We start from the raw sequence: 22,009 nt of genomic DNA on the forward strand, positions 1-22,009 counted from the left end.
GGCCTTTATTGCAAGGGGGGCGGAGTGCAAGAGTGAGGAAGTCTTGCTACAATTGTGCAGGGCCCTGGTGAGACCACACCTGGAGTACTGTGCACAGTTTTGGTCTCCTTCTCTGAGGAAAGATATACTTACCTTGGAGGGAGTGGAACGAAGGTTCACTAGACTGATCCCTGGGGTAACAGGGTTCTCCTATGAGGAGAGATTGAGTAGAATGGATGGATACTCTCTGGAGTTGAGAAGAATGGGAGTTTATCTCATTGAAACATAAAAGATTTTTGAGGGGGATTGATAGAGTAGATGCAGGGAGGATGTTTCCCCCGGCTGGAGAGTCTAGAGCCAGGGGTTACCATCTCAGGATAAGGGGTCGGCCATTTAGGAACATAGAAAGAAACATAAATCTAAAGGAGGCCATTTCAGCCCATCGTGTCCGTGCCGGCCGACAAAGAGCCACACGGCCCTCGGTCAGCAGCCCTGAAGGTTACATATAAACCAATGAACAATGAACAATGGCGGAAAGGTAAAGAGCACCCGGCCCAACCCGTCCGCCCCACACATCTGCAACACCCTTTGTACCGAAACATTCTACACTCCACCCCAACCGGAGCCATGTGATCTCCTGGGAGAGGCAAAAACCAGATAAAAACCCAGTCCAACCGAGGAAAGAAAATCTGGGAAAATTCCTCTCCGACCCATCCAGACGATCGAAACTAGTACAGGAGATCACTCTGGCCCTATTCGATTCCCTAAAGTACTTACCATTATATCTGCGCCAGCCAACAAGAGATTATCCTGTCTAATCCCACTTACCAGCTCTAGGTCCATAACCCTGCAGGTTACGGCACTTCAAGTGCCCATCCAAGCACCTTTTAAATGTGGTGGGGGTTTCTGCCTCTTGCCACCCTTCCAGGCCGTGAGTTCCAGACCCCCACAACCCTCTGTGAAGAAGCTTCCCCTCAATTCCCCTCTAATCCTTCCACCAACCACCTCAAACCTATGTCCCCTCGTAATTGACCCCTCCACCAAGGGAACTGGGCCCTTGCTATCCACTATATCCAGGCTGCTCAAAATTTTATACACCTCAATGAGGTCTCCTCTCAACCTCCTCTGTTCCAAGGAGAACAAATCCAGCCTATCCAATCTGTCCCCATAACTAAGATTCTCCATTCCAGGCAGCATCCTTATAAATCTCCTCTGAACCCTCTCTAGTGCAATCACGTCCTTCCTATAATACGGCGACCAGAACTGCATGCAATACTCCACTTGTGGCCCAACCAGTGTATTATACAATGTAAGCATAACCTCCCTGCTCTTGTATGCTATGATTCAGCCAATAAAGGCAAGCATTCCGTATGCCTTCTTAACCACCATATCCACCTGGCCTGCTACTTTCAGCGATCTGTGGACAAGTACTCCAAGATCCCTTTGTTCATCTACGTCTAAGTGGCCTACTGTTTAATGTGTATATACCCTTTCCTTATTAGCCCTCCCCAAGTGCATCACCTCACACTTCCCTGAATTAAATTCCATTTGCCACTGCTCTGCCCACCTGACCAGTAGATTGATATCCTCCTGCAGCCCATGACTTTCCTCTTCATTATCAACCACACAACCAATTTTAGTGTCATCTGCAAACTTCTTAATCATATCCCCTATATTCAAATCTAGATCATTGATGTACACCACAAAAAGCAAGGGACCCAGTACTGAGCCCTGCGGAACCCCACTGGAAACATCCTTCCAGTCACAAAAACATCCATCAACCATTACCCTTTGCTTTCTACCTCCAAGCCAATTTTGGATTCAACTTGCCATTTTACCCTGGATCCCATGGGCTTTACCTTCGTGACCAATCTGCCATGCGGGACCTTATCAAAAGCCTTGCTAAAGTCCATATACACTACATCGTACGCACTACCCTCATCGACCCTCCTGGTTACCTCCTCAAAAAATTCAATCAGGTTAGTCAAACACGATCTTCCCTTAACAAATCCGTGCTGACTGTCCCCAATTAATCCTTGCCTAAATAAATGCAGATTTATCCTGTCTTTCAGGATTTTTTCTAATAATTTTCCCACCACTGAGGTTAGGCTGACAGGCCTGTAATTGCTCGGCCTATCCCGGATTTTCTTCTCAAACAAGGGTACTACATTAGCAGTCCTCCAGTCCTCCGGCACCATGCCCAGATCCAAAGAGGCCTGGAAAATGATGGTCAAGGCCTCTGCTATTTCCTTTCGTATTTCGCTCAACAGCCTGGGATGTATTTCATCCGGGCCTGGGGACTTATCTACTTTCAAAGCTGCTAAACCCCTTAATACTTCCTCTCTCACTGTTTATTTCATCCAGAATTTCACACTACTCCTCGATAGCAGTATCTGCATTGCCCCTTTCCTTTGTGAAAACAAATGCAAAGTATTCGTTAAGAACCATACCAACAAACCCTTCATGGTCCCTAACCCTACCCTTTCTTTAGTTATCCTCTTGCTCTTAATATATTTATAGAACATCTTTGGGTTTTCTTTAATTTTACTTGCCAATAATTTTTCATGCTCTCTCTTAGTATTCCTAATATCCTTTTTAAGTTTACCTCTGAACTTTCTATATTCCTCCAGCGATTCAGCCGACAGTATATAACATAAGCTTCCCTTTTTTTCTTTATCCTCCCCTGTAAGTCCCTAGACATCCAGGGGGCTCTACAATTGTTATTCCCACCCTTTTTCTTTAAGGGCACATGTTTGGCCTGAGCCCTCCGGATCTCCTCCTTGAATGCCTCCCACTGTTCCGACACTGATTTACCTTCAAGTAGCTGTTTCCAGTCCACTGTGGCCAAATCACTTCTCAACTTAGCAAAGTTAGCTTTCCCCAATTTGAGACTTTTATTCCTGGTCTACCCTTGTCCTTGTCCATAACTACCTTGAACCTGATTGAATTATGGTCACTGACACCTAAGTGCTCTCCCACTGATACCCCCTCCACCTGCCCAACTTTAGGACAGCTTTATACTTGTTTTGGAGACAGTTCAGAGAAGGTTCACTCGGTTGATTCCGGGGATGAGGGGGTTGACTTATGAGGAAAGGTTGAGTAGGTTGGACCTCCACTCATTGGAATTCAGAAAAATGAGAGGTGATCTTATCGAAATATATGCAATTATGAGGGGGCTTGACAAGGTGGATGCAGAGAGGATGTTTCCACTGATGGGGGAGACTAGAACTAGAGGGCATCATCTTAGAATAAGGGGCCGCCCATTTAAAACTGAGATAAGGAGGAATTTCTTCTCTCAGAGGGTTGTAAATCTGTGGAATTCGCTGCCTCAGAGAGCTGTGGAAGCTGGGACATTGAATAAATTTAAGACAGAAATAGACAGTTTCTTAAGCGATAAGGGAAGCAGGCGGGGAAGTGGAGCTGAGTCCATGATCAGATCAGCCATGATGGTATTAAATGGCGGAGCAGGCTCGAGGGGCCGTATGGCCTCCTCCTGCTCCTATTTCTTATGTTCTTATGAATAGGATTTTCTTCACTGAGAGGGTGGTGAATGTTTGGAATTCTCTGCCACAGAGGGCTGTGGATACTAAGTCGTTGAGAATATTCAAGGCTGAGATCGATAGATTTTTGGACTCTAGGGGAATCGAGGGATATGGGGATCGGGCGGGGAAGTGGAGTTGAGGTCGAAGATCAGCCATGATCGTATTAAATGGAGGAGCAGGCTCGAGGGGCCGAATGGCCGACTCCTCCTAATTCTTGTGTGTCAGTGGGATATTCGACACGTGGAACATCACAATTGAGCCCTGCCCTCGATGAATGTGCTGTCTGCATTAAGCTCGCACTCGAACTCTCTCGCTCGCCCGCGTGCTCTCGTTCGCCCGCGCGCTCTGGTGCCCTCTACCTCTGCGCACGTTCTCGCTCTACACCTCTCTCTGTTTCACCAGAGGTCACGGGGTGAGGACCGCTCCCTATCTCACGGGGCTAGCGAGTCCAATCACAGCACCCCTCCCAAACCGCATGTAGCTCGGGGCAGAAAGTGGGGCCCAGCAACGTACAAAAGCAATATACTGCGGATGCTGCAATCTGAAATACAAGCAGAAAATGCTGGAAATCTCAGCGGGTCAGGCAGCGACTGTGGCGAGAGAAACAGAGTTAAGGTTTCGGGTCTGTCACCCTCCATTAGAACTGGAAAAGTTTGCGATGTAACGGGTTCTTAAGACAGTGTTGGGGCAGTGAGAGGGGCAGGGGAGGAAATGATAAAAGGGAAGGTCTGTGAGAGGGTGGAAGGCAGGAGAAATTTGAGAGACTAAGAGGATGATTGGTAAAGATGAGATGGTAATGGAACAAGTTAGGAAACAAAAGATGAGTCTAGATGGGGTGTGTGGCGGAATCATCACCGGCTGCCGCGGGAAAGGGGAAAAAAGGGGGGGTTGCAAAAAAAAAAATGGGTGCAGAGGTTACGGTCTGAAATTATTGAACTCGAGGTTGAGTCCAGAGGCTGTAAAGTGCCGAATCGAAAGATGAGGTTCGCTGGAACGAGGTAGGTGGCCGAGGATGGAGAGGTCAGAGTGGGAGTGGAGCGGAGGTGGGACCCAGCACCATCCAGGGTGCAACACTCACTGACTGAGTGGCGGTACCCTGGGCTGGGTTACTGACGGGTAGAGCTAAGCGATAGACCGCCAGTTCCTCTCTCCAAAATCGCTGGCCGCCATGGACCGTGCCACCCACAGAACAGGTGGCTTCGATTATTTTAATAGCTTCCTTTTTGAACCTGAGTTCCTTTTTAAAACCTCTATTGGACCGGGTCCAACCTGGCTTCAATAATTCATTCAGGATTAGCATGACTTTCTTCCCTCTCTCTCTGTCCCATTGAATCATTTATTCTGCGACTGGGTGCAGAGGAACAAAGGGAGCAGAGTGGAGCTATGGGCAGCGAGCTGGGGCTTCGAGCGCCCGAGCAGACACGCTCAGCCGACCATCGTTACTGTATTTATTGATAAAGAACATTTATTGATGATAATCAATCCACCATTGGTGGCCGTGCCTTCTGTTGCCTGGGCCCCAAGCTCTGGAACTCCCTCCCTAGACCTCTCCGCCTCTCTCTCCTCCTTTAAGACGCTCCTTAAAACCTACCTCTTTGATCAAGCTTTTGGTCACCTGCGCTAATTTCTACTTGTGCAGCTCGGTGTCAATTTTTTATCGCTTAATATTCCTGTGAAGCGCCTTGGGATGTTTCCTTACGTTAAAGGCGCTATAAAAACTCAAGTTGTTGCTTCCCCTGCACTCCCTGACTCATTCAGAGGAACGATTAGACCCGCAGTTTCAGCATCCCCTAAAAGCTGGGCCCCAGATGTCTTCTGAAGGACCCCCCCCCCCCCCCTGTGAAGAATCGTGCACCGAGAGGGCATCAACAAACAGCTCTCAAACATTCACAACAACCTGCATTTATATAGCACCTTAAACTTGGCAAAAAACATCCCAAGGTGCTTCACAGGAGCGATTACCAGACAGAATGTGACACCGAGTCACATAGCGAGATATTAGGGACATGTGACCAAAAGCTGAGTCAAAGAGGTCGGTTGTAGGGAGCGTCTTAAAGGAGACTGATGAAGAGAGGCGGAGAGGTTTAGGGAGGGAGTTCCAGAGCTTGGGGCCCAGGCAGTTGAAGGCACGGCCACCGATGGTGGAGTGATTATAATCAGGGATGAGTAAGAGGCCAGAATTGGAGGAGCGCAGAGATCTCGGAGAGTTGTGGGGTTGGAGGAGATTACAGAGATAGGGAGGGGCGAGTGTCATGGAGGGATTTGTAAACAAGGATGAGAATTTTGAGATCGAGGCGTTGACGGACCGGAAGCCAATGTAGGTCAGTGAGCACAAGGGGTGATGGGTGAGCGGGACTCGGTGCGAGTTAGGACACGGGGCAGCGAGCACAAGGGGTGATGGGTGAGCGGGACTCGGTGCGAGTTAGGACACGGGGCAGCGAGCACAAGGGGTGATGGGTGAGCGGGACTCGGTGCGAGTTAGGACACGGGGCACTGAGCACAGGGGGTGATGGGTGAGCGGCACTCGATGCGAGTTAGGACACAGGGCAGCGAGCACAAGGGGTGATGGGTGAGCGGGACTCGGTGAGAGTTAGGACACGGGGCAGCGAGCACAGGGGGTGATGGGTGAGCGGGACTCGGTGCGAGTTAGGACACGGGGCAGCGAGCACAGGAAGTGATGGGTGAGTGGGACTGGGTGAGAGTTAGGACACAGGGCAGCGAGCACAGGGGGTGATGGGTGAGCGGGACTGGGTGCGAGTTAGGACACGGGTCAGCGAGCACAGGGGGTGATGGGTGAGCGGGACTCGGTGCGAGTTAGGACACGGGGCACTGAGCACAGGGGGTGATGGGTGAGCGGCACTCGATGCGAGTTAGGACACAGGGCAGCGAGCACAAGGGGTGATGGGTGAGCGGGACTCGGTGCGAGTTAGGACACGGGGCACTGAGCACAGGGGGTGATGGGTGAGCGGCACTCGATGCGAGTTAGGACACAGGGCAGCGAGCACAAGGGGTGATGGGTGAGCGGGACTCGGTGCGAGTTAGGACACGGGGCAGCGAGCACAAGGGGTGATGGGTGAGTGGGACTCGGTGAGAGTTAGGACACGGGTCAGTGAGCACAGGGGGTGATGGGTGAGCGGGACTCGGTGAGAGTTAGGACACGGGGCAGTGAGCACAGGGGGTGATGGGTGAGCGGGACTCGGTGCGAGTTAGGACACGGGTCAGTGAGCACAGGGGGTGATGGGTGAGCGGGACTCGGTGAGAGTTAGGACACGGGGCAGCAGAGTTTTGGATGAGCTGAAGTTTATGGAGCGTGGAAGGTGAGAGGCCGACCAGGAGTGCGTTGAATCTCACAGCACAGAAGGTTTATCAGAAATCCTGGATACTTGGGAGGCCGGTCAGCGCCTCCGGGAGGAGGGCTTTGCGCCGCGCCCCATAATTTTCGCCCCGGGTGGCGGCGCACACGCCGATGACATCATCACCGTGCGTGCTGATCACGATTCGCACCCTCCCCCCGCGTGCACAGGCGCCTTTACACCCCGCGGTGGACCTTGACCCGCGGGAGTGAGGTCGGCGCGCGGCGACGCGGGCCGCAAAGCCGCGGTGGGTGGCGTGCCCTGGCCGCCCTTAAAGGGGAGGGCCCTGTGCCGCGGCCGCCATCTTGTTTTTTTTTTTTTTTTTTGTCGGCCAACTTTGCTGTCGGCACGACGACGGCGGCTGCTGGTTTGGCTGGGCCGCCAACGGGCAGTGCCCCACCCTCACTGGCCCGGCCGAAACCCACCATGGTGACACAGTGGGAAACACAGAAGTGGCTGCAGAGCTCGCGGCGGCCCGCCCCTTTAAGAGACTGAGAGCGACCTGCCTCCGATTGCGCTGGGACCATGTTTTCAAGTTGAAGAGCAAAATTCCGGCTCACTTTCCTTCCCTTGCACCGGGCGATATATTTTCACTTTATTCGAATTATGTGGCCCAACTCTGGCACGAGGCAGTTTTGCCCCCCCCTTAGTTTGCATTTACCAACAGAGCCACATTAGGAATTCATGGGGCCTTTCCCCCCCCCAGCAAAACATACCCAGGCACAACTCCCTCCTCCCGGATCCATTAGAACATCCCCTTTTAAGCCGACTGCATTTATTCTCATTGCTCAGTTGCACAGGGATTTGAAACTAGTCATCTTCGAAATAATGTGTAAAATATGTTAATATCGCCAGTGGAGCATTAAACTTCTGACGGTTTATGTCTAAACAGTCATGTTAATTGAAAAACATTCCTATTAAGATAATTTCTGGTGGAACTATCTGACAGCTCTATTACTAGCATTTCTGGATTTTAGCATTCAACCAGCGTTAAATATTTATTTTCCCATAGATTAGGTGCTAGCCGGGGCTCAGTGGGCAGCACTGTCGCCTCGGTCGTGGGTTCAAGTCCCACTCCAGAGACTTGAGCCCATAATCCAGGCTGACACTCGCAGTCCAGTACTGAGAGACTGCCGCACTGTCGGAGGGACAGTACTGAGGGAGCCCCGCACTGTCTGAGGGGCAGTGCTGAGGGAGCGACGCACTGTCAGAGGGGCAGTACTGAGGGAGCGCTGCACTGTCGGAGGGGCAGTGCTGAGGGAGCGCCGCACTGTCGGAGGGGCAGTGCTGAGGGAGCGCCACACTGTCGGAGGGGCAGTACTGAGGAAGCGCCGCACTGTTGGAGGGGCAGTACCGAGGGAGTGCCGTACTGTACTGTCGGAGGGGCAGTACTGAGGGAGCGCTGCACTATCGGAGGGGCAGTACTGAGGGAGCGCTACACTGTCGGAAGGGCAGTACTGAGGGAGCGCCGCATGTCTGCCCTCTCGGGTGGATGTAAAAGATCCCATGGCACTATTTCGAAAAAGAGCTTGGGAGCTCTTCCCGGTTCCTAGGACCAATATTTATCCCTCAACCAACATCACTAAAACAGATTATCTGGTCATTATCACATTGCTGTTTGTGGGAGCTTGCTGTGCGCAAATTGGCTGCTGCTTTTCCTACATTACAACAGTGACTACACTTCATAAAGTACTGCATTGGCTGTGAAGCTCATTGGAATGTCCTGAGAATGTGAAGGTTGCTATATAAATGCAAATTCCATCTTCCTTTATTGAGCATATCTGTCCCCCTCCCATCCCCCCTTTCCCCTATTTCTTTGCTCAGTCCGATGGAGGGGATTCACCTTCACCGTTCCCAGGTGCTGATGCGAGGTTCCGACACAACCTGGGTTACCAACTCTGTCTGGACATATTCCGTGAGGTTTCATCACGTGACTTCCAACGCCCCGCCCCCCACCATAACAGTTGATGTGGTATATTTGGACTTTCAGAAGGCTTTCGACAAGGTCCCACACAAGAGATTAATGTGCAAAGTTAAAGTACATGGGATTGGGGGTAGTGTGCTGACGTGGATTGAGAACTGGTTGTCAGACAGGAAGCAAAGAGTAGGAGTAAATGGGTACTTTTCAGAATGGCAGGCAGTGACTAGTGGGGTACCGCAAGGTTCTGTGCTGGGGCCCCAGCTGTTTACACTGTACATTAATGATTTAGACGAGGGGATTAAATGTAGTATCTCCAAATTTGCGGCTGAAACTAAGTTGGGTGGCAGTGTAAGCTGCGAGGAGGATGCTATGAGGCTGCAGAGCGACTTGGATAGGTTAGGTGAGTGGGCAAATGCATGGCAGATGAAGTATAATGTGGATAAATGTGAGGTTATCCACTTTGGTGGTAAACAGAGAGACAGACTATTATCTGAATGGTGACAGATTAGGAAAAGGAGAGGTGCAACGAGACCTGGGTGTCATGGTACATGCAGGTACAGCAGGCGGTTAAGAAAGCAAATGGCATGTTGGCCTTCATAGCGAGGGGATTTGAGTACAGGGGCAGGGAGGTGTTGCTACAGTTGTACAGGGCCTTGGTGAGGCCACACCTGGAGTATTGTGTACAGTTTTGGTCTCCTAACTTGAGGAAGGACATTCTTGCTATTGAGGGAGTGCAGCGAAGGTTGATTCCTGGGATGGTGGGACTGACCTATCAAGAAAGACTGGATCAACTGGGCTTGTATTCACTAGAGTTCAGAAGAATGAGAGAGGACCTCATAGAAATGTTTAAAATTCTGACGGGTTTAGACAGGTTGGATGCAGGAAGAATGTTCCCAATGTTGGGGAAGTCCAGAACCAGGGGTCACAGTCTAAGGATAAGGGGTAAGCCATTTAGGACCGAGATGAGGAGAAACTTCTTCACCCAGAGAGTGGTGAACCTGTGGAATTCTCTACCACAGAAAGTAGTTGAGGCCAATTCACTAAATATATTCAGATGAAGTCCTTACTACTAGGGGGATCAAGGGTTATGGTGAGAAAGCAGGAATGGGGTACTGAAGTTGCATGTTCAGCCATGAACTCATTGAATGGTGGTGCAGGCTAGAAGGGCTGAATGGCCTACTCCTGCACCTATTTTCTATGTTTCTATGTTTCTATCCCGCCATTGGCCGTCCAACACCTCCATCCTCGCGGCTCCTCTCCTCCCCACTGCCAATTGGAAAGAGAACGGAGTCTTGGTACCGATTGGTTGAATCTTGAGTAGGTCAAGTCGCAAGTTTCCCCCCATCTCCAATGTGTGTTTTTACAAATAACGAAAGTGTGTCAAAGAAAATGACGAAACTCAGTTTTAAAAAATTTAACGCGATCATTTTTCTCCCGGATGTTGCATGCAATTGTGTCCTGGAGATGAACAGGCTGGGTCTCTTTTCTCTCGAAAAAAGAAGGCTGAGAGGTGACCTAATAGAGGCCTTTACAATGATGAAAGGTTTTGATCGAGTGGATACAGAGAGAGTGTTTCCACTTGTGGGGAAGAGCATAACTAGAGGCCATCAATATAAGATAGTCACCAGGAAATCCAATGGGGAATTCAGGAGAAACTTCTTTGCCCAGAGAGCGGTGAGAATGTGGAACTCGCTGCCACAGGGAGGGGTTGAGGCGAATAGTATCGATGTATTTAAGGGGAGGCTGGCCAAGCATATGGGGGAGAAGGGAATAGAGGGTTATGCCGATAGAGTTAGATGAGGAAAGACGGGAGGAGGCTCGAGTGGAGCATAAACGGCGGCACGGACTGGTTGGGTCGAATGGACGGTTTCTGGGCCGTATATCCTGTGTAAGCTTTAATTCCTGGAGACTGCAGGATAATCCTGGAGGTTTGGCAACCCTACACCCAGCACATCAACTCTGCGCTGTCTCTTCCAGAGAGAGCAACATTGTGTGTTTCCCAACACCTTCTGTTTTTAAATTAAGATTTTGCAGCATTGATTGACACGGGTGAAAGATGATCCCTTCAGCCTGCCCTATCCATTGTGCTGTAGTGTTGCGGTGAAATCTCTCGCTCTCTGGATTGACTGCAGTGTCGGCCCTCGGAGACTGAGACAGAAGCTGCATTATACGGGCGAGGGGCCGAGGGGTGGTGGCGAAGGCCGGGGGTCTGGGGGAGCATGGCGGTGGGGAAATGTGATAGTCTAGGAGGCTCTGGATGCAACAATTAAACTATCGGCATTGTAAGAGCAGTGTCAGACAGTTAACACTCTCCTGCATTCAGTGACCAGGCTGCTCACTACCATAAATAATTGAGAACGTTGCTTGTTTTTTGAGCACAATGCTTTTGAGTTTTTAGCTCGGTTCAGCGATTTCTCACAATAGGAGTGAAAGCGTATTGATTTATTACTTTGCTTCTGAAATTCAGATCTGCAGGTCCCGCCCTCTCTCAATTCACAAGCCACTTCTGTGCGTTGGTTGTGATACGGGACCTCGAATCGCTGGAGTTCCCTGTCGCTGATTGATCCCAGCTTCTCCCCAAGAGTGTCAGCCGTGGCTCAGGGGGCAGCACCCTCGCCTCTGAGTCGGAAGGTCGTGGGTCCAAGTCCCACTCCAGGGAGTTGAGCACAAAAATCCAGGCTGACACTCCCAGTGCAGTGCTGAGGGAGCGCCGCACTGTCTGAGGGGCAGTACTGAGGGAGCGCCGCACTGTCGGAGGGGCAGTACTGAGGGAGCGCCGCACTGTCGGAGGGGCAGTGCTGAGGGAGCGCCGCACTGTCGGAGGGGCAGTACTGAGGGAGCGCCGCACTGTCGGAGGGGCAGTACTGAGGGAGTGCCGCACTGTCGGAGGGTCAGTACTGAGGGAGTGCCGCACTGTCGGAGGGTCAGTACTGAGGGAGCGCCGCACTGTCGGCGGGGCAGGACTGAGGGAGTGCTGCACTGTCGGAGGTGTCGCCTTTCGGATGAGACTTTAAAACCGAGGTCCCGTCTGCTCTCTCAGGTGGACGTAGAAGATCCCATGGCGCTATTTCAAACAACAGCAGGGGAGTTATCCCCGGTGTCTTGGCCAATAATAATCCATCAGTTAACATAACAAAAACAGATTATCCGGTCATTATCACATTGCTGCTTGTGGGAGCTTGCTGTGCGCAAATTGGCTGCCGTGTTTCCCACATTACAACAGTGACTACACTCCAAAAGTACTTGATTGGTTGTAAAGCACTTTGAGACGTCCGGTGGTCGTGAAAGGCGCTATATAAATGCAAGTCTTTCTTTCTTTAACAGTACCAAGCAACTTTTTTTTTAAAATCCTATCGGGTTGAAACCTGAAAGAGAAATGATGAGGAAAGACTAAAAAGCAAAACTGGAAATGTGAAATAGAAACCGCGAGGGTGGAAATGCTCAGTGGGTCAGGCAGCAGCTGCGGAGAGAGAGAGGAAGATGCACCGTTAGCGGTTCAGGTCAACGATCTTCCATCAGAACTGGAAAATGTCAGAGATGTAACAGTTTTTCAGCAAGTAGAGAGACCGAGAAAAGGGAATTCTCTACCCCAGAGGACTGAGGAGGCTCAGTCGTTGGGTATGTTGAAGACAGAGAGCGATAGATTTTTGGAATCTTGGGGACTCGAGGGATACGGGGATCGGGCGGGAAAGTGGAGTTGAGGTCGAAGATCAGCCGTGATCTCATTGAATGACGGAGCAGGCTCGAGGGGCCGAATGGCCGACTCCTGCTCCTAATTCTTATGTTCATATGGAAGCGGTCTATGATAATCATTTATTCATTCAATCACTCCTGCTCCCCACCCGATCACAGACCTTTTCATTTTTGCGATCTGATCGAGGTGTTTAAAGGAGTTGATGGGGTAGAGCGAGAAAAACTATTCCCTCGGGTGGGGGGAGTCCAGAACAAGGGGCAGGACCTTAAAATTAGAGCCAGGCCGTTCAGGGTGATGTCAGGGAGCACTTCTTCACACAAAGGGCAGTGGGAATCGGGAACTTTCTCCCCCAAAAAGCTGTGGAGGCTGGGGGTCAATTGGAGCTTTCGGAACTGAGATTGATGGGTATTTGTTGGGTTAGAGTATTAAGGGTTACAGAACCAAGGCAGGGAGATGGAGTTAGGATACAGATCTGCCATGGTCTAATTGAATGGTGGGATAAACTCGAGGGGCTGACTGGCCTCCTCCTGTTCCTTTGACTTCCTCAGCCCTAATCCTGCCGTCTGTTTCTTGACTTCCAGCTCTTCATGGTTGACAATGGAGCCGATGATTGGAGAATAGCCATGACGTACGCACGCATATTTTTCATCTGTTTGGAGCTGCTGGTGTGTGCGATCCACCCAATCCCTGGGCAATACGTCTTCACATGGACCGCACGTCTAGCCTTCAGCTACACGACGTCGATCGCCAACGCGGATGTGGACATTATTCTCTCCATCCCTATGTTCCTCAGACTCTATCTCATCGCCAGGGTGATGTTGCTCCACAGTAAACTATTTACAGACGCCTCGTCTCGAAGCATTGGTGCGCTCAACAAGATAAACTTCAACACTCGCTTTGTAATGAAGACTCTCATGACCATTTGCCCAGGGACCGTGCTCCTGGTCTTTAGTATCTCCTCGTGGATTATAGCTGCCTGGACCGTGCGCGTGTGTGAAAGGTAAGGTAAACCCTGCTGCTTTTCTCCTGGGCCCCCCTCCCGCTCTCTCCCCCGAGGGAGCTGGTTCTCGCTGGTGGGGGGGGGTGGGGGGGGGGAGCGGAGGGCAGGAATTCAGTCCTCCAGCCACTACCCACCCTCTGAACGTTCTCGGAGTGTGAGCATAGATGGGGAACCTCACAGAGGGCATTTAACAATGGGGGACGGGGGACACGGACACAATCGAGATGTGGAATCCAAGTTAGTCCCGTTTCTTTCTCTTGCGACTGTATTTTCGCCGATGAGGAGCTGGGGAATTTAAATTCAGTTAATTAAATAAATTTAACTGCCCTCTGAAATGGCCCAGCGAGACACTCCGTTGTACCAAACCCACTCGAGAAAGTCAGCACTGTGGGAGCACCTTCACCACACGGACTGCAGCGGTTCAAGGTGGCAATTAGGGATGGGCAATAAATGCCGGCCTTGCCAGCGACGCCCACATCCTGTGAGCAAATAAATAGAAAAACAACTTATTACTGGGAGGGTGTGAGTCTGGGTGGGGTAGAGGAACAAAGGGATCTCGGATACAAATACACAAATCACTAAACGTTGTGACACGGGTTAGCAAGGCCATAAAAAGCAAACCAAGCACTAGGGTTTATTTCTAGAGGGATAGAATTGAAAAGTCGGGAAGTTATGCTAAACCTGTATTGAACCTTGGTCAGACCGCACGTGGAGCACTGCGTACAGTTCTGGTCACCATAAAAAGGATATGGAGGCACTGGAGAGGGAGCAGAGAAGATTTACAAGGAATATACCAGAAATGCGAGGGTATACATATCAGGAAATGATGAACAGGCTGGGTCTCTTTTCTCTTGATAAAAGGCTGAGGGGTGACTTAATAGAGGTCTTTAAAATGATGAAAGGTTTTGATCGAGTGGATACAGAGAGAGTGTTTCCACTTGTGGGGAAGAGCATAACTAGAGGCCACCAATATAAGATAGTCACCAGGAAACCCAATGGGGAATTCAGGAGAAACCTCTTTACCCAGAGAGTGGTGAGAATGTGGGTCTCGCTGTCACAGGGAGGGGTTGAGGCGAATAGTATCGATGTATTTAAGGGGAGGCTGGACAAACCAATGAGGGAGAAGGGAATAGAGGGTTATGCCGATAGATTTAGATGAGGAAAGACGGGAGGAGGCTCGAGTGGAGCATAAACGCCGGCATGGACTGGTTGGGCTGAATGGCCTGTGTCTGTGCCGTATATCCTGTGTAATCCTGTGAGAGGGTTCAGTGACGGGAGAGACTGGAGAAGCTGTGGTTGTTCTCCTTGGAGCAGCGAAGGTTAAGGGGAGATTTGCTAGAGGTGTTCAAAATCATGAAGAGTTTTGACAGAGTAACTAAGGAGAAACGGTTTCCACTGATGGGAAGGTCAGTAATCAGAGGACACGGATTTAAGGTAATTGGTAAAAAAACCCGAGGGGGAGGTGAGGAGAATCTTTTTACGCAGCGAGTTGTTGTGATCAGGAACACGCTGCCTGAAAGGGCGGTGGGAGCAGATTCAATAGTAACTTTCAAACCGGGAATTGGATAAATACTTGAACAGCAAAGATTTGCCGGGGAAAGGATAGTGAGAACTAATTGGATCGATCTTCGAAAGAGCTAGCAGAGGCACGATGGGCCGAATGGCTTCATCCTATGGTGTCACAGGGCGGGTACAGCACGGGTTAGATACAGAGTAAAGCTCCCTCTACACTGTCCCATCAAACACTCCCAGGGCAGGTACAGCACGGGGTTAGATACAGAGTAAAGCTCCCTCTACACTGTCCCATCAAACATCCCCAGGGCAGGTACAGCACGGGTTAGATACAGAGTAAAGCTCCCTCTACACTGTCCCATCAAACACTCCCAGGGCAGGTACAGCACGGGTTAGATACAGAGTAAAGCTCCCTCTACACTGTCCCATCAAACACTCCCAGGGCAGGTACAGCACGGGGTTAGATACAGAGTAAAGCTCCTTCTACACTGTCCCATCAAACACTCCCAGGCCAAGTACAGCACGGGGTTAGATACAGAGTAAAGCTCCCTCTACACTGTCCCATCAAACACTCCCAGGGCAGGTACAGCACGGGTTAGATACAGAGTAAAGCTCCCTCTACACTGTCCCATCAAACACTCCCAGGGCAGGTACAGCATGGGTTAGATACAGAGTAAAGCTCCCTCTACACTGTACCATCAAAACTCCCAGGGCAGGTACAGCACGGGTTAGATACAGAGTAAAGCTCCCTGTACACTGTCCCATCAAACACTCCCAGGGCAGGTACAGCACGGGTTAGATACAGAGTAAAGCTCCCTCTACACTGTCCCATCAAACACTCCCAGGGCAGGTACAGCACGGGTTAGATACAGAGTAAAGCTCCCTCTACACTGTCCCATCAAACACTCCCAGGACAGGTACAGGGGGTTAGATACAGAGTAAAGCTCCCTCTACACTGCCCCATCAAACACTCCCAGGGCAGGTACAGGGGGTTAGATACAGAGTAAAGCTCCCTCTACACTGTCCCATCAAACACTCCCAGATCTGGGAACGTGTCTGTGTCCAATGTTTGAATCTCTTATTCCTGTTTTCCTCTCTCCCTCCCTCCCGTGATGTCACTCTTACTCATTCAATCACCCTCCCTCACTGTCTCACTCTCTCACTCGATCTCTCTCTCTCTGTCACACTGACTTGCACTCTCTTTCCCTCTGTCAATTTCATTCAATCTCTCTCTCCATCACGATCGCTCGCTCGATCTGTCTCTCTCACTCTTGGCCACTCAATATCCCTGCCTGTTAATCGATCCCGTTCACTAGCTGTACGTATAAATTCCAGAAGCTGACCAGTTTATGGCTTTTTCCGTATCGGTGTAAAGTGCCCCGAGATCGGAGCATCTTCCCCACACCACCCCCCCTCCCCAGATTGCTCTGTGTCATCGCTCCATTCAGAATTTTATGGTTTGGTATCTTGCCATGTTCTGTTCTAATTCCCAAATCTACTACAGACTGTACTTCAGATTTCCCTTCATTAAACAATATTTGCCACCAATGTACCTGTTGGGGGTGAGGGTGTCACTGAGGGAGTTACTGGGGTCACTGAGGGTGTCACTGGGGTCGCTGAGGTGGTCGCTGAGGGGGTCACTGAGGGGGTCACTGAGGGAGTTACTGGGGTCACTGAGGGAGTTACTGGGGTCGCTGAGGTGGTCGCTGAGGGGGTCACTGAGGGAGTTACTGGGGTCACTGAGGGAGTTACTGGGGTCACTGAGGGTGTCACTGGGGTCGCTGAGGGGGTCACTGAGGGTGTCACTGGGGTCACTGAGGGGGTCACTGAGGGTGTCACTGGGGTCACTGAGGGTGTCACTGGGGTCACTGAGGGAAGTCAGGGTAGAAATGGCCAAGGTGCTGGCTACGATCTTCCAATCCTCCTTCGATACAACGCTGGTGCCAGAGGGCTGGAGGATTGCAAATGTTGCACCCTTGTCCAAACCCCGGGAGGGGGTAAAGCCAGCGGCTCCGGGCCGCTCAGCGTAACGGTGGGTGGGAAACTTTGAGAGATGTTAATCCAGGACAAAATTAATTGTGGGTTAATAAATGAAAGCTAGCATAGATTTATTAGTGGCAAATTATGTTTGACTAATTGATTAATAAGTCCCTTGATGAAGTAACGGAGATGGTGGATGATGGCTGTGTGCTTGATGTTGTGCTTATGGATTTTCAAATGGCATTTGACAACGTATCACATAATAGCCGCTCGTAGGATCAAAGGGACAGTGGCTGAGGGGCAGGGAGTGGTGGAGAACAGTTGTTTTTCAGACGGAGGGAGGTATACAGTGCTGTCTGCCAGAGCTCGTTGTCGGCACCATTGCTCTTTCTGATGTATATTAATGGCCTGGTCTTGGGTATACAGGGCACAATTTCAAAGGTTGCAGTTGAGACAAAACACAGAAATGTTGTAAACAGTGAGGAGGATAGTAACAGACTTCAGGAGGACATGGACAGACTGGTGAAATGGGCAGGCACATGGCAGACGAAGTTTAATGTAGAGAAGTGTTAAATGATTCATTTCGGTAGTGCTATATATGTGGACTTGTATTTACTCTGTACAGCCACCAGAGGGCTCATCCACTGGAGTCCCAAGGGATCCCATAATCCCTTGGGAGCACAGGTATTTAAGGAGGCTTCACAGGTTGGAGAGGCACTCTGGAGACTTGCAATAAAAGACTACGGTCACACTTTACTTTGAGCTCACAGTGTTCAGTCTGACTCTTTCTCCATACACAACAAGTAGGAAGTGTCATGTATTCAACTAGCATTGTAACCCATGTATAAACTGACCTAAGTTGTACACCGTGAGAACACTGACCACTAGGTGGGAGACACTCCTAACCTGGACCTTCAGGTATAAAAGGGGAAGCTCCACCCACCTTCATCACTTGAGTGCTAAGGAATAAAGGACAGGTCACAGACTGACCTTCTCTCAAGCATGGGCCTCGTGTGCATTTATACTGTGTAGTAAGGACGTATCAATGGCGACAAGAAACTGGGATTTAAACCACGCGAGCATGGCCACTAGCAGAACAGACGAGAGGTACTGTGTTAAGGAATGGTTGGGACAGAGATTCAACATTGTTAAAGCAGCACACAGTTCTCCAGGCAGACAAGGGCAGTCAGGCATGCCCCAACATGTAGTCGAACCCAGAGGGGGAGTTCGACAGAGACAATGGTAAGCTGAACAGCGATTCACGCCATTGCAAGGGACAATGCGGCCATCAACACCTGTTAATGGTGCACTCAAGAACAATAACAGGGGCAGTCAGGGACGATCGACTGGCAAGGGACCTTTTGTTTCAAACCGCAACTCATGCTGGAGGCGTGGAGGCACGCACTCAGCCGGAGTTTGCAGAGATGAGCAAAATACCTGCAGAAATTGCAGAAATGGACACTGGGGGAAATCGCCGAAAGCTGAAGTTCAGCGAGTTCATGTGGAGCACGTATACAGTTCATACACCAGGACGCCACTGATAATGATGAAAGTGCTCCTCAATGGTATCCCAGTATCAATGGAGCTAGACACGGGGGCCAGCCAGTCCCTGATGGGTATCAAACAGTTCGAAAAGTTGTGGGCATCCAAGGCCAGGAGGCCAAAATTATCGCTGATTGATGCACAGCTACAGACTTACACAAGCTAGGCAGCGCCACGGTAGTCATGACCCACAAAGATTCGGAGAACAGGTTGCCACTCTGGATTGTCCCAAGGGACGGTCCCGCACTACTGGGGAGGAGTTGGTTTGCTGTCATGAACTGGAAATGGGGCGATGTCAATGCAATTTCCTCTGGAGCGAGTATCATGCTCACAGGTCCTGGACAAATTTGACTCATTATTTCAACCCGGCATTGGCACTTTCATGGGGGCCAAGGTAGTGATTCACATAAACCCGGACGCCAGACCAGTACACCACAAGGCCAGAGCGGTGCCGTACGTGATGTGGGAAAAGATAGAAGGCGAATTGGACCGCCTATTGAGGGAAGGCATCATCTTGCCAGTCGAATTCAGTGACTGGGCGAGCCCGATTGTGCCGGTGTTCAAGGCGGATGGGTCGGTCAGGATATGTGGCGATTACAAGGCCACCATCAATCGAATGTCACTCCAAGACCAGTACCCGCTACCGAGAGCGGAGGACCTCTTTGCGACCCTATCCGGTGGCAAACTTTTTTCAAAATTGGACCTGACCTCAGCTTACATGACCCAGGAGCTGGTGAGTGAGTCGAAGAAGCTGACCACCATCACTACACACAAGGGGTTGTTTGAGTATAACAGATGTCCGTTCGGGATTCGCTCGGCCGCCGCGATCTTCCAACGAAATATGGAAAGCCTCAAGTCAATTCCAGGGACGGTGGTTTTTCAGGACGACATCCTTATTATGGGTTACGATATGAAGAACACCTCCACAACCTGGAGGAGGTGCTACGCAGACTGGACCGGGTAGGGCTGCGACTGAAAAAGGCAAAGTGCGTCTTCCTAGCTCCAGAGGTAGAATTCCTGGGGATGAGGGTAGCAGCAGACGGGATCAGCCCTACTGCATCCAAGACGGAAGCGATCCAGAGAGACCCAGACCCCGTAACACGACGGAGCTGCGTTCATTCCTGGGGCTCCTGAACTATTTTGGTAACTTTCTTCCCAAATTGAGCACGCTGCTAGAGTCGCTACACGTGCTCCTACGCAAAGGTCGCGAATGGGTCTGGGGGGACAGCCAGGAAAGGGCTTTTAATAGAGCACGCAATTTGTTATGTTCCAACAATCTGTTAACGCTATATGACCCATGTAAGAAACTTGTGTTAACGTGCGATGCGTCATCCTATGGTGTCGGGTGTGTGTTGCACCATGTCAATGCCAAGGGTCAGTTACAGCCGGTAGCTTATGCCTCCAGGAGTCTGTCCCAGGCAGAAAGGGGCTACGGGATGGTAGAAAAGGAGGCGCTCGCATGTGTATATGCTGTAAAGAAAATGCACCAATACCTGTTTGGCAGGAAATTTGAGCTGGAGACAGATCACAAACCTCTAACGTCCCTTTTGGCCGACAACAAGGCCATAAATGCAAACGCATCGGCCCGCATACAGAGGTGGGCACTCACGTTAGCTGCCTATGACTACACAATTCGGCACAGACTGGGCACCGAAAACTGCGCCGATGCACTCAGCAGGCTCCTACTAGCCACCACTGAGGGGGCTACCGAGCATGGTGCTGAGATGGTCATGGCTGTTGAAGCTTTCGGAAGCGAAGGCTCACCCGTGACAGCCCGTCAGATTAAAGTCTGGACAAATAGAGACCCGCTATTGTCTCTAGTCAAGAAATGTGTCCTGAATGGGGACTGGGCAGCCACGTACAGGGCATGCCCTGAGAAATTTAAATAATTTCACAGGCGCAAGGATGAACTCTCGATTCAGGCTGATTGCCTACTGTGGGGAAACCGAGTAGTCATGCCCCAGATGGGCAGAGAGGTGTTTATCAGAGAACTTCACAATGAGCACCCGGGCATTGTCATGATGAAGGCAATTGCCAGGTCACACGTTTGGTGGCCAGGGATAGACGCAGATCTGGAACTTTGTGTTCGCAGGTGCAACACATGTGCCCAGCTGGGCCATGCGCCCAGGGAAGCCCCCCTTAGCCCCTGGCCATGGCCCGCCAAGCCTTGGTCACACATCCATGTGGACTACGCAGGTTCTTTCATGGGGAAAATGTTTTTGGTTGTAGTAGACGCCTACTCCAAATGGATCGAGTGTGACATTTTAAATTCAAGCACATCATCTGCCATGGTAGAAAGTCTACGGGCAATGTTCACCGCCCACGGTCTACCGGACATCTTGGTCAGCAACAATGGCCCGTGCTTCACAAGCACTGAATTCCAGGACTTCATGGCAGGCAATGGAATCAACCATGTTAGAACGGCACCGTTCAAGCCGGCCTCAAACGGCCAGGCAGAACGAGCAGTGCAGATAATCAAACAGGGGATGCTCAGAATCCAAGGGGGTTCCCTACAAAGCCGCTTATCACGCCTCCTGTTGGCCTATAGATCCCGACCACACTCGCTCACAGGGGTTCCACCCGCAGAGCTATTAATGAAAAGGACGCTCAAAACCCGATTATCCCTTATACACCCCACCATGAAAGAAATTGTCGAGAGCAGGCGTCAGTCACAATGCGACTACCATGACAGGAATGCGAGGGCGCGATGTATTGATGTAAATGATCCTGTTTTTGTCCTCAACTACGCTGCAGGGCCCAAATGGTTCGCAGGCACTGTGGTTGCCAAAGAGGGGAATAGGGTTTTGGTAGTTAAACTTACCAATGGACAAATCTGCCGCAAACATGTGGATCAAACAAAAAGGAGGTTCAGCAACCCCATAGAAGAAGCAGAAGAAGAACACGATGTAGAGTTCACTCCACCACAGGTGACCGAACACCGGAACCAAAGGGAGGAGAGCCCGGTCACTGTGGGCAGTCCATTCAGGCCTGAGGCACCACAAACAGCAGGCACTCAGGCCAGCGCCCAACAACCGGAGCCCCAACTCAGGCGCTCTACAAGGGAGCGTAAACCACCAGAGAGACTCAACCTGTGATCCCAATAAGACTTTGGGGGGGAGGTGATGTCATGTATTCAACCAGCATTGTAACCCATGTATAAACTGACCTAAGTTGTACACCGTGAGAACACTGACCACTAGGTGGGAGACACTCCTAACCTGGACCTTCAGGTATAAAAGGGGACGCTCCACCCACCTTCATCACTTGAGTGCTAAGGAATAAAGGACAGGTCACAGACTGACCTTCTCTCAAGCATGGGCCTCGTGTGCATTTATACTGTGTAGTAAGGACGTATCAGGAAGGATGAGAATAAGCAACATAAACTAAATGCTACAATTTTGAAGGGGATGGCGGGGGTGCAGGGACACAGAGACCTGGGGGTGGATATGCACAAATCTTAGAAGGAGGCAGGGCAAATTGAGTGAG

At 50.6% G+C, this 22,009-nt stretch overlaps 1 protein-coding gene across 1 annotated transcript in view; it reads left to right on the plus strand.

The window, feature by feature from the left end:
* Positions 1-22,009, plus strand: part of kcnn1b (potassium intermediate/small conductance calcium-activated channel, subfamily N, member 1b) — an 85,410-nt gene that overhangs the window by 22,494 nt on the left and 40,907 nt on the right. Inside the window, exon 3 of the mRNA XM_070859570.1 lies at positions 13,071-13,489. Within this exon, the coding sequence (XP_070715671.1) occupies positions 13,071-13,489 (419 nt within the window). The remainder of the gene's footprint in view (positions 1-13,070; positions 13,490-22,009) is intronic.

This window comes from Pristiophorus japonicus, chromosome 18 (genome assembly GCF_044704955.1).
Source record: "Pristiophorus japonicus isolate sPriJap1 chromosome 18, sPriJap1.hap1, whole genome shotgun sequence".
Taxonomy (NCBI): domain Eukaryota; kingdom Metazoa; phylum Chordata; class Chondrichthyes; family Pristiophoridae; genus Pristiophorus; species Pristiophorus japonicus.